Source organism: Macrobrachium rosenbergii, chromosome 9, assembly GCF_040412425.1.
Source record: "Macrobrachium rosenbergii isolate ZJJX-2024 chromosome 9, ASM4041242v1, whole genome shotgun sequence".
Classification (NCBI taxonomy): domain Eukaryota; kingdom Metazoa; phylum Arthropoda; class Malacostraca; order Decapoda; family Palaemonidae; genus Macrobrachium; species Macrobrachium rosenbergii.
Window position 1 is genome coordinate 18,712,662 of NC_089749.1, and position 12,935 is coordinate 18,725,596.

At 37.2% G+C, this 12,935-nt stretch overlaps 2 protein-coding genes across 2 annotated transcripts in view; both read right to left on the bottom strand.

The window, feature by feature from the left end:
• Positions 1 to 1,363, bottom strand: part of LOC136841903 (uncharacterized) — a 5,590-nt gene extending 4,227 nt beyond the window's left edge. The window contains exon 1 of the mRNA XM_067109325.1: positions 1,172 to 1,363. Coding sequence (XP_066965426.1) covers positions 1,172 to 1,363 — 192 coding nt within the window. The remainder of the gene's footprint in view (positions 1 to 1,171) is intronic.
• A 7,175-nt stretch (positions 1,364 to 8,538) lies between these two features.
• LOC136842079 (uncharacterized) lies at positions 8,539 to 10,310 on the bottom strand. The gene is made up of 2 exons (XM_067109462.1): positions 10,251 to 10,310; positions 8,539 to 9,776 (listed from the first exon to the last, which is right to left on the bottom strand). Exons 1-2 carry the CDS (start codon positions 10,260 to 10,262, stop codon positions 8,895 to 8,897), a joined length of 894 nt encoding a protein of 297 aa, XP_066965563.1. The 5' UTR covers positions 10,263 to 10,310; the 3' UTR covers positions 8,539 to 8,894.
• Between the last annotated feature and the right edge of the window lie 2,625 nt (positions 10,311 to 12,935).

The window sequence follows — 12,935 nt, forward strand, 5'->3', positions numbered from 1 at the left end:
CCGTCGCTGCCTCCTTGATCAAACAAATTCCCCTGAAATAGAACCTTCTTTACTACCCGGCGTGTAAAGTTGTACTAAATCACCAGTGCAAATCGTTTGTGCTTTCATCTTTTCCGCTTTAGGGGAAAATTGCATGTGGATTATCTTACCCAGAACAGTCACTGTCTGGAAGTGAGACTGTTTGTGGTCTTTGAACGGATATTTAAATGATATTTAAGCACTTCTGAAAGTGTTCACATGTTGAGTTAAACTTTTTAGAACGATAACTATGGACGCCGATAGAGCTTAATCAATAAAATTTCACAAACATTGATACATGCTTTCATTTGTGGTGCATCACTATATTGTAATTGGAAATAATGAGTAAAAAGCCGCAATAATGTGAATGAGAGACTGTATTTTTCCAAAATACAAAAAGGATAAAACATGGGAGCTTTTTTTATTCAGTTGGCTGAAGAGGACCGTTGTGCAAACGGTCGAAAGCTCTCCTGTTTTATTCTTTCTGTATTTTGGAAAAATACAGTCTCTCATTTACATTATTGAGGCTTTTTACTCATATTCTTTAATTGTTGATAAAGTGACTGTATTGAGGAATACAAAGTCAGTTCCAGTATCAACTTAAGTTTGTTTGTGTATTTTTAATGTGTTGATGTGTTAGGCAACTTGCGTGCATAACCCAGGCTAGATATTATGATTGAAAATAGAACACTCCTTTCAGATACTGAAAGCAATCCACTCTGTCACTACTGACTTATCAATAAGCTTGGTGAACAACCTGAATCTCTCCTCTCTCTCTCTCCTCTTTATTTTCTATTAATGACTCTTTAGCTTCCTGTGTGCTTCCACACAGATCGCAGTCATGTTCGTGGCCTTTGCGGCTGACGCAGCTCATGGATTGCGGACTCCCTAGAGTCAACGGAGGGTCAGGGAGGATACGCTGGCATAGCGGCCTCTGCTGGAACTTCACGCCAATGGATACAGCCACCCAACGGATACAGTCACGGAAACCACATTGGGAGAGAGTTCGGAGGACTGGGTAGAGCAATCTGCAGACAATCTCAAATACTTCTCGAAGCGAAGCGCTGATCCGAGCCCAGTTCGGCACTCGACTGGGGCCTCGGCGGTCTCGGCTTAAATGAACAGCGGCTTAGGTGGTGGATACGGCGGATACGGAGGTCTCCTGAGCGCTGGGAACTACGCCAATGGATACAGCCATTCCAACGGATACAGCCATGGAAACCACATCCTCAAAGGCTTCGGAGGCTCCGGTGGCCTGAAACAGGGTCATCTGAACACCCACCTCCTCGGAAAGCGAAACGCTTGATCTAGAGCCTGAATCCGAATGAGGAACCCCAGCAGTCATTGAAATACTTTATGAATGGATATTTATGGTGAAGAATAATACAATAGCAGCATTTAAAATCGGTGTATGAGTTCAGATAATACTTAAAAATATTTTGTGTAAATCTACATCATGTACCAATCACTATAGTTCAAGAATATATTTTACTAAACAAACTATTTGATACTTTCTTAAATCATTTTCCTTGAAACAAAGCTAGCAAAAGTAAAATATTTACAAACAATATTGTGTGTGTGTGTGTGTATTTGTATATTTATTAAATTAAGAATAACGATAATTTTCCTGATCTCGTTTTTGGATTCTATAAAAATACACACACATATATACAATATATATACATATATATGTATATAAACATACATACATATATATGAGCATATATGTGTGTATAAATACATATGCATGTATGTGTGTATATCAAAATAACTTTTCTTCTGACGGATGTCTTCAGATGAGAATAGCTTTCAGTCTATTAAACACACTTTTACGCATATACGTAAGAGAAGTAAAATGAGGGTTTCTCCTTTGAGGGGAAATATAAGACGGACACTAAAATGTAGAAGAAAGAACAATTAAAGAAATCCCAGAGGCAGAGTAAATTTTGTTGACACTCACACAAACTTCCACACACACACACACAACATATATATATATATATATATATATTATAGCATATATATATATATATATATATATATATATATATATATATATATATATACATATATATATATATGTTATATATATACATATATATACATATATATTATATATATATATCAGTAAGTTGAGTTAAACGTCTTATCATTTGTTCGAAATAATATATTTTCAATATGTTGCAGAAGGGGAATTTTTGTTGATAATAAGTCTGCCGTCTCGTGGGCTCGGGACGACGAACTATTATCAACAAATCCCAACGGCAAATATATATGAAAAACATATTATTTCAGTAAAGGAATTGGATATAAAGGACGTTTGTAACACTGATTGAATATGAATCACGGTGATGTGATAAAAGTCATATATATATATATATATATATATATATATATATATATATATATATATATATATATATATATATATATATAATTATAAAATTATATATATGTCTGTCAGCACTTCTTTCTGTCCGCACTTTTCTGTCGCCCTCAGATCTTAGAAACTACAGAGGCTAGATAAGGCTGCAAATTTTTGATCATCCACCCTCCAATCATCAAACCTAACAAATTGCAGCCCTCTAGCCTCAGTAGTAGTTTTTATTTTATTTGAGACCAAAGTTCCCCATAATCGTGCTTCTGGCAACGATATAGGATAGGCTACCATTGGGCCGTGGTTAAAGTTTCATTAGCCGCGGCTCATACAGTTACACTGAGACCACCAGAAAAGGTAGATATATTTTCGGAGGCTTTGATTATACGCTGTAGCAGCTGTAGAGAAAACTCGATTGCTCCGATGAAACTTCGGCGCATTTTTTACTTGTTTTTTTTTTTTTGATGATCGAATGAAAGAATTTAGGAAATAATTGAACTTCATAATTAATTAGAGGACTCATAGATTGTTAATATTTTTTTTGGGAGGGGGGAAGGGGGGAAGAGGTGTAAAGGATGATAAATGCATATGTGCAAATTTAGTGAAATAAGATTATTGGAATATGCAAAATATGCAAAATGGCCGAATCATGATTGCAGAAGGAGGAGGAAGGAGTGGTTACAAATTTGAAGTAGATTTTACGTAGAGAGATGTTATAGATATGGGCAAGAGGAAAATAAAAGAATTAATTTAATGAAAAACAGGATCTTTTTCGTAAAACGTCATCGCCATTATCTATGGTGCATCGCTCTACCGTGACGGGAAATTATATGTAAAAATCCACACTTATGAACAAGGCTGTTTTTTTCCAAAATACAAAAATAATGATAGCGTTTACAAGAAGAAGACCTTCGTTTTTTTGATAGATACTCATATGCGTAATTGTGGACTTTTCCTTATTTATCGCCTTTCTTACACCTTATTTTTTGGCTCCCCTTTCGTTTGTTCTTTCATATCTTACGTCGCTTATTCCTAAATATTTATATGGGCTGTGGCTACGTCATTCTTCTGTTGTGTAAATAAATAAAATGTTTTCAGTGAAAGTAGACAGATGTTTTGGAAATCTAAGTCTCAGCATTAAAAGAAGAGCGTGAGTTAAGAACCACCACATTTTATCTACGGCGCGTTTCGTTGTTTCTTCATAACAACATCTGCAAGAGAAACAACGAAACGCGTCCAGTAGGAGCAAGGAAACGCGTCTAGAAGAAAAACGAAACGCGCCCAGAAGAAACAACGAAACACGTCAAGAAGAAAAACGAAACGCGTCCAGAAGAAACAACGAAAAGTGTCAAGAGGAAGCAACGAAAAGCGTCAAGAGGAAACAACGAAACGCGTCCAGAAGAAGCAACTAAACGCGTCCAGAAGAAACAACGAAACGAGTCCAGAAGAAGCAACTAAACGCGTCCAGAAGAAACAACGAAACGCGTCCAGAAGAAGCAACTAAACGCGTCCAGAAGAAACAACGAAACGAGTCCAGAAGAAACAACGAAACGCGTCAAGAGGAAACAACGAAACGCGTCCAGAAGAAGCAACTAAACGCGTCCAGAAGAAACAACGAAACGCGTCAAGAGGAAACAACGAAACGCGTCCAGAAGAAGCAACTAAAACGCGTCAGAAGAAACAGCAGAAACGCGTCAGAGAAACAACGAAATGCGTCTAGAAGAAGTAACTAAACGCGTTCAGAAGAAACAACAACGACATCAAGAGGGGACAACGAAACGCGTCAGAAGAAACGCTAAATGCATCAGAAGAAACAAATGAAACGCGTCAGAGGAAACAACGAAACGCGTCTAGAAGAAGAACTAAACGCGTCCAGAAGAAAAAACGAAACGCGTCCAGAAGAAACAACGAAACGCGTCAAGAGGAAACAACGAAACGCGTCAAAAAGAAAAACGAAACGCGTCCAGAAGAAACAACGAAACGCTTCCAGAAGAAACAACGAAACGCTTCAAGAAGAGAAACGAAACGCGTCAAGAGGAAACAACGAAATGCGTCCAGAAGAAACAACGAAGCGTGTCAAAGAGCAAACAGCGAAACGCGTCAAGAGGAAACAAATGAAACGCGTCAGGGAAAACAACGAAACGCGTTAGAAGAAACAAAGAAACAACGTTAAGAAGAAACAAGCGAAACGCGTCCAGAAGAAACAACGAAACGCGTTGAAGAAAACAACGAAACGCGTCCAGAAAAACAATGAAACGCGTTAAGAAGAAACAACGAAACGCGTCCAGAAGAAACAACGAAACGCGTTAAGAAGAAACAACGAAACGCGTTAAGAAGAAACAACGAAACGCGTCCAGAAGAAACAACGAAACGCGTTAAGAAGAAACAACGAAACGCGTTAAGAAGAAACAACGAAACGCGTCAAGAAGAAACAACGAAACGCGTCCAGAAGAAACAACGAAACGCGTCCAGAAGAAACAACGAAACGCCCACAAATAAAATGTGGTGGTTCTTAAGCCGGGCTCTCCTTTTCCCGCTGGGACTGAAATTTCCAAAACATCTGTCTACTTTCACTGAAAGCATTTTGTTTACACAACAGAAGAATGGCGTAGCCAGAGCGCTTATAGATGTTTAGGAATAAGCGAAGACATGAAAGAACAAACGAAAGGGGAGCCATAGAATAAGATGTAAGAAAGGTGATAAATAAGGAAAAGTCCACAATTATGCATGTGAGCAAAGCTGTGATTATCAAAATACAAAAAGGATTAAAAATGGGAGCTTTCGAACGCTTTCATTATTCTTGTATTCTGGAAAATGTACAGCTTTGGTCAGATACATAACTGCGGATTTTTAGTTTTCTGGAAAAGGAAACTATTGTGCTGGCTTTGTCTGTCCGTCCGCACTTTTTTCTGTCGGCACTTTTTCTGTCCGCCCTCAGATCTCAAAAACATCAAACATACCAAATTGCAGCCCTCTAGCCTCAGTAGTTTTAATTCTATTTAAGGTTAAAGTTAGCCATACTCGTGCTTCTGGCAATGATATAGGATAGGCCACCACCGGGCCGTGGTTAAATTTTCATGGGGAGCGGCTCATACAGCATTATACCGAGACCACGAAAGATACGTCTGCCTTCGGTGGCCTTGATTATACGCTGTACAGAAAACTCGATTGCGCTGAAGAAATTTCGGCGCATTTTTTACTTGTTCCGTATTAACGACGAAGCAAAGAGAAAATGAACAATTTCTGCGAATAAAGGTATAAGTATTTACGTGGACCGTCCAAAACCATAAACATATTAAGCATAAAAATTAATCTTGAATAAGAATAAATATTTCGATTAAAAAAATTGCCGAGAAATTTCGTTAACAAAAATTAATATGAATCAAATCCTTAAAATAGAAGGCAGATTGTTGCCAATAATTCGTTTATCTATCCATTTACTTCATATTTATCTCTATCACTAAATAAATTCGGAAATGTATGACGCATAAACACTGTTCTATTTTCGTCACTGTTGATGGAATTCCAGGAATTTGATTGCCTGTCTCCTCGAACCTTTCACGTTCCAGGCTCGTTTTAACCTAGAGAATTCACGAGTTGCATCTGCTGATAATATATGTAATTACTAATGTCTACAACGGCATTACTTTTCTTTGTTAGTCATAGGATGTCGTTCACTACTAGAAATATCAACCAAAGAAGTTAATGCCATTGTAACAACCAACGTAGCCCCCCTAAAAAGAATAGAACAATGGCAACCTCTAGTAGGGTGAAAAAAACCTGAAAGTTAATATTATTTTTCCCGCCTCCCCTCCTCCAAAAAGTAAAAAAAATGGGAGCCTCTGGTTCGGTGTAAAAACCCGTAGGTTAATGCCACTGTACTGTACAAAAAATAAATAAATAAAAAAAAACGATAGCAAACTCTGACTCGGTGTAAAACCCCGCAAGGATATGCCATTGTAACCGCAAAATGTTGCAAAAAACTGCAACGTCTGGTGCAGTGTAAAAAAAACGTAAGTTAATGCTATTGTACGCCCCCACACAAACATTGCAAAATAAAAACAAGTAAAAGATGCGCCGAAGTTTCTTCGGCGCAGTCGAGTTTTCTGTACAGCGTATATCCAAGGCCACCGAAAATAGATCTATCTTTCGGTGGTCTCGGTATAATGCTGTATGAGCCGTGGCCCGTGAATCTTTAACCACAGCCTGGTGGTAGCCGTCCTATATCGTTGCCAGATGCACGATTATGGCTAGCTTTAACCTTAAATCAAATGAAAAATACCGAGGCTAGAGGGCTGTAGTTTGGTATGTTTGATGATTGGAGGGTGGATAATCAACATATCAATTTGCAGCCCTCTAGCCTCAGCAGTTTTTAAGATCTGATGGCGGACATAAAAAGTGGGGATAAAAAAAAGTGCGGACAGAATAAAGTGCGGGCGGACAGACAAAGCCGGCACAATAGTTTTCTTTTACAGAAAACTAATAGGAACTTTTATTGCACGGTAAAAACCCGAAAGATAAAGCCAAAAAATATAATTACAAAAGAAAATGGTAACCTCTTTCGAGGCGTAAAAACCCATCAGTAAATGCCATTGAACAAAATAATAGATAAACAATGGCAACCTCTAGCGCGGTATAAAAGCCTGTAGCTTAATAAAAATTTTACCGAAAAAAATAACGGTAACCTCCGAGTTTTTTTTTTTTTTTATTATTGTACATTGACATTTACTGGCAGGTTTTTACACTGTCTGAAGTTTCCTTTTAGTTTTCTGTGAAAGAAAACTAATGTGCCGGTTTTGTCTGTCCGTCCGCACTTTATTCTGTCCGCACTTTTTTTTTCTGTCGGCACTTCTTTCCCGCTCTCAGATCTTAAAAACTACTGAGGCTAGAGGCTGCAAATTGGCATGTTGATCATCCACCTCAGTCATCAGACATATCAAATTTAACCTCAAAGTTTTATTTTAGGGTTAAAAGTTGGCCGATAGCGATCTTCTGGCAACGATAGATAGGCCACCACCGAGCCGTGGTTAAAACTTCATGGGCCACGGCTCAGGCAGCATTATACTGAGACATCTATTTTCTGTGGCCTTGATTATACGAAGAAACTTCGGTGCATTTTTTACTTGTTTTTTATTTTTCTTATTTTACAATTTCTACTAACGGGTTTTAACACTGAGCAAAATGTTGCCATTTTTTTTATATCTTTTACTTACAATGTCTTTAATTTAAGGGTTTTTACAATGTGCCACGGTTGCCATTTTTTTTTTTTACACAATGGCATTCCCTTGTGAGTTTTACAACCCCAGAGATTTCCATTGCTTCCTAGTTTCCTGTAAAAGAAAAATTATTGAGATGGCTTTGTCTGTCTGTCCGCACTTTTCTGTCCCCCCCAGATCTTAAAAACTATAACTGCTAGGGCTGCAAATTTAGATGTTGATCATCCAGCCACCAATCATCAATCATCCCAAATTGCAGCCCTCTAGCCTAAGTAATTTTTATTTTATTTAAGGTTAAAGTTAGCCATAGTCGTGCTTCTGGCAATGATATAGGACAGGCCACCACCGGGTCATGATTAAAGTTTCGTGAGCCGCGGCTCATACAACATTATACCGAGACCACCGAAAGTTAGATCTGTTTTAGATGGCCTTGATTATACGCAATACAGAAAATTCGATTGCGCCCAAGAAACTTCGGCGCTCTTTTTACGTGTTTTTTTTTGTATGTGTACAATAGTACCAACTTCAACGGTAGTTACACTTGCTACATATTGCTCTTTTTGGCAATTTTTTTTTGGGGGGGTTCAAAGTCATTAACCAATAAGGTTTCACATAGGGCCAGAGTTGCCATTTTTTTATTTTTATTTTAGATATTACCTTTTACCAATATCATTAATTTTTGTTTTCACTGCCGGACTGCCATTATCATCTTAATTTCTTTTACAATATATATATATATATATATATATATATATATATATATATATATATATATATATATATATATATATATATATTTATATATATATATATATATATATATATATATATATATATATATATATCTATAATTTTTAATGAGTTTATTACACTTCTTCCACTTCCTGTTCTATCTGTTTACTGAGTGAAACTGAAAACATGGATAGATGCACATTCTGATTTATTCTTCATAAATAATATTACAATTCTCTGCAGACTAGTATTAGTTATAGGAGGTAGTTTAATCAGATGTAGTCAAGAAGATTAAAAATATCACAAGTAGTGAGAATATTCTCGTCATAGTATATCCATAAAGGAATTGTAACATTATACATTCGAATATCTATATATATTATCATTATATAAAATAAAATAAAATCTGTGTAACAAGTTATGCGTTATATATAAAAAAAATAAGAAAAGCAGCAGCATTTGATCCATAGAGAAAATCCTGTCGAGTGTCCAAGAACTTCATATTTTGATTAACTTTGCTTTAACATTTTAAGCCCAGAATTGGGTCAGTGTTAACGACCAAAGCCATAACCGTCACCTCCAAGTCCGCCAAGTCCGCCTCCAAGACCTCCTTGGCCAAGTCCTCCTCCAAGACCCCCTAGTCCTTGGCCAAGTCCTCCTTGACCAAGTCCTCCTCCAAGACCTCCTAATCCTTGGCCAAGTCCATCTCCAAGACCTCCATATCCTTGGCCAAGTCCTCCCTGACCAAGTCCTCCTCCAAGACCTCCTAGTCCTTGGCCAAGTCCTCCTTGGCCAAGTCCTCCTCCAAGACCTCCTAATCCTTGGCCAAGTCCATCTCCAAGACCTCCATATCCTTGGCCAAGTCCTCCTTGACCAAGTCCTCCTCCAAGACCTCCTAGTCCTTGGCCAAGTCCCCCTTGACCAAGTCCTCCTCCAAGACCTCCTAATCCTTGGCCAAGTCCTCCTCCAAGTCCATCTCCAAGACCTCCATATCCTTGGCCAAGTCCATCTCCTCCAAGTCCACCTCCAAGACCACCTAATCCTTGGCCAAGTCCTCCTCCAAGTCCGTTGCCACCAAGTCCGCCTCCAAGACCTCCTAGCCCTTGGCCAAGTCCTCCTCCAAGTCCAGCTCCATCAAGCCCATTTCCATATCCTCCCAGTCCACCTCCAAGACCTCCTAGTCCTTGGCCAAGTCCTCCACCAAGTCCACCTCCTCCAAGACCATCCCCAAGGCCTCCACCAAGTCCACCTCCTCCAAGATTGCCACCGTAGCCTTCCCCAAGTCCAGATCCTCCCAGTCCTGCTCCTCCTAGTCCATCTCCAAGGCCACCACCGTAGCCAGCTCCGCCTTGGTCTCCTCCAAGTCCTCCTCCAAGACCTCCAAGTCCAAGTTGCGGAGCGGCCGAAGCCAAAGCTGCCAGCAGTACAATAATCTGGAGAGCCGATGAAATAAATGAGTAAAAAGCTAATGGGCAAATCTCTCAGGTACTCAGAAAGACCAATATCTGAATTGTTAATGAATGTTTCTTAATCAAATAGGATATCTAAATTTACGTTCATGCGAATTCTTAGTTTCTGATAGTGTATGATTTTCAGTAACATCTGGAAATTTCTAGTTGGATCTTATTTAAAAATATATTGATGCAGAGTTTTAAATGTTAAATAGTTTCAAACTTATCGTTAAAAGGTCAAAATTGTGAGTTGAATGAGTTTCAGTCCCTGAACTTGAAACTGGTATTACAAATAGCTTTTAAAAATGCATAATAAAAAAAGAACTGAAAGTATGAACTAAATTTGATGGAAAGAAATTGCATAAACGACATGAGGAGAACTTCAAGATACGAAATATCTCTAAAAGCAAACAAGTGTTCAAAATCTAGACACAAGACGGATTCCCGGAACCCTACCAAGTATTTCATCCTCCCAGGCTGACTGTTCAAGCAGGAGCTATCAAACGGTGACTGTGCTCTACCTGCTCAGACGCTTGCTTTTTTATAGGAGAAGCCAAGAAAGGAAAACATTTCTGAGTCTTCAGTGACTGACTGACTGACTGACAGTCACTCCCTGCCACACCCTTCCCGTGATTTGGTGTCAATGACCGTGAAATGAGCCTGCGACCTTGGCAGTGACAATGGACTGCCTTTGTTCAGGTCTGATTATTATGAGTCCTGAATTTCAGATTCAAAAAAAAATCTTTGAAATGATTTAGATGGGAGGGTTCGAAAGACGTAGTTTGCTGAAAAATTGAGGGGATGATGTCGTAGTTATTATAAGTCAGAGAGAGAGAGAGAGAGAGAGAGAGAGAGAGAGAGAGAGAGAGAGAGAGATGGGTACAAGGGAGAGTTAAGGGAAAGTAATCGCTTCAACAAGAGATTAGTTAACAGACGATGGAGAATTATAGATCTCTCAAGGTACCTTTTTAAGATTGTTCTTTATATCTTTTTTTTTTATTTTTCTCTATTCTGAGCTGATTTTTACTTGAAGCTGGAAAATTGTGGGAATGATGTCAAAGTTATTATAAAGAGAGAGAGAGAGAGAGTACAAGAGATAACTGAGGGTAAGATGTAATTAAAAAGTAATCTCTTAAACAAGAGATTAGTTAGAAGATAAAGTATTCGAGATCCCTTACCGTGCCTTATCATTAAATATTACTTATTTTTGCTTTCGTTTTACTCTGAACTATTCTTTCCCGGATCCCGCTCAAGGCAAATATTCCTGCGTTAGTCAGCGGCACAAGCGTGAGACATTAGTAATATAACCTCAAAACCAGCATGCGGTTAATCTGCTAGTTTGTAGACCTAGAATACAGTTGCTTGAGATTTCGTCCGACCACACGAGATTTTTGTAATTAATATGAGTGTAATACTTCTTAGAACGACCAGCTCAGAGAGAAAAGACAGAGATATATATATATATATATATATATATATATATATATATATATATATATATATATATATATATATATATATATATATATATATATATATATATATATATATATATTTATATATATAATATATATATATATATACGAAGTATATATATATATATATATATATATATATATATATATATATATATATAAATTACATATATATATTATATATATAAATATATACAGTATATATATATATCTAATATATATGTATGCATGTATATGTGTATATATTTGTGTGTGTATGTGGAAGTGTGTGTGTGCGTACGTCTTAGTGAATCCTTCCTTTTATTACAATTTCATTCGTAATGATTCCTGTTGCTTAATAACGATGAAAAAGTAAAAGAACATTAAGCGTTTGATAATGGATTATACTAGTAAATTAATGAGACATTCCTCCATTTTTTTATTTCCCTGGAGCTTCAATGATATAACCTGAGCAACGGATCTTTGCGTTCCCCGTTATTTTTTATTATTTTCTTATTATTTTTTAAGAAATTAGATGTGTTCTCTTTCAAGGTAAACACCAGAAGAATCTGCTCTATTTCTTCGGTTATGTAATAATTCAGATAGCTGAATGTAGTGTGTGGAAACCATGGCTGAGAAGGCCATGTGGCTAGCAGCTTCATCCCAGAATACTTAATGAGGACTATAAGTACGTGTATGCATGATATATGCGTGTGTGTGTGTGCATCAATTCATTTTAATAGATAGGTATGCATGTTATGTATTAATATATATATATTTATATATATATATATATATATATATATATATATATATATATATATATATATATATATATATATATATAAATATATATATATATATATATATATATATATATATGTGTGTGTGTGTGTGTGTGTGTGTGTATGTATGCATAATTCAGTTCGTCTGCATGAAGTTTTTATCGTCACATAAAAAACTATTGAATATTTTCACCAAAAGCATGTTCTCAGTGAACCGTTAAACTTATTTCATCAGTAAATCATTTTACCAATAGGGAGTACATGTATTCCAAAGGTATATTAAATTCGACCTACTCGAGACTGAACTGCAAGCAATGTCTAAAATCATAAGTCAGGAATAGCAAGTGACCGAGAGACAAAGAAGTAACAAAAAATGAAAGACATGGAGTTATGTCTTCGCAATAAAATTACGTGTGTGATTTCAGCCACTTACGGATGGGAGATATCTCATCGAGGTCATCTCCTAAGTGGATCCAAATATTTCGTAATAGTTACTGAAAGAAATTATGCTACATCCGTCTATGTTAATTGGTTGAAAAGTGGCAGATCAGGGAAGAATTTGACTTCAGCCATTGATAGGTGGGAATTCTCCATCGAGGCCATCTCCTAAGTGGATCCTGATATTTCCTAATAGTTACTGAAAGAAATTATATTATATCTGTCTATGCTAATTGGATAAAAGGTGGGAGATCAAGGAAGAAGTTTTGCCTGCACCGAGGTCACCGAAATGACCAGTGTCATTGCATCTTAGCGCATCCGGTAAAACTTCCAGGAACTCGTCCAAATTATTTTGAAAAACGTGCGCCAAATGATTAATGATGGATGATATCCACCGAAGCATAAAACGATCTCGGTTTCCTTATGAGAGCAAGAGAGATAGAGAGAGAGGGGGGGAAAAGAGA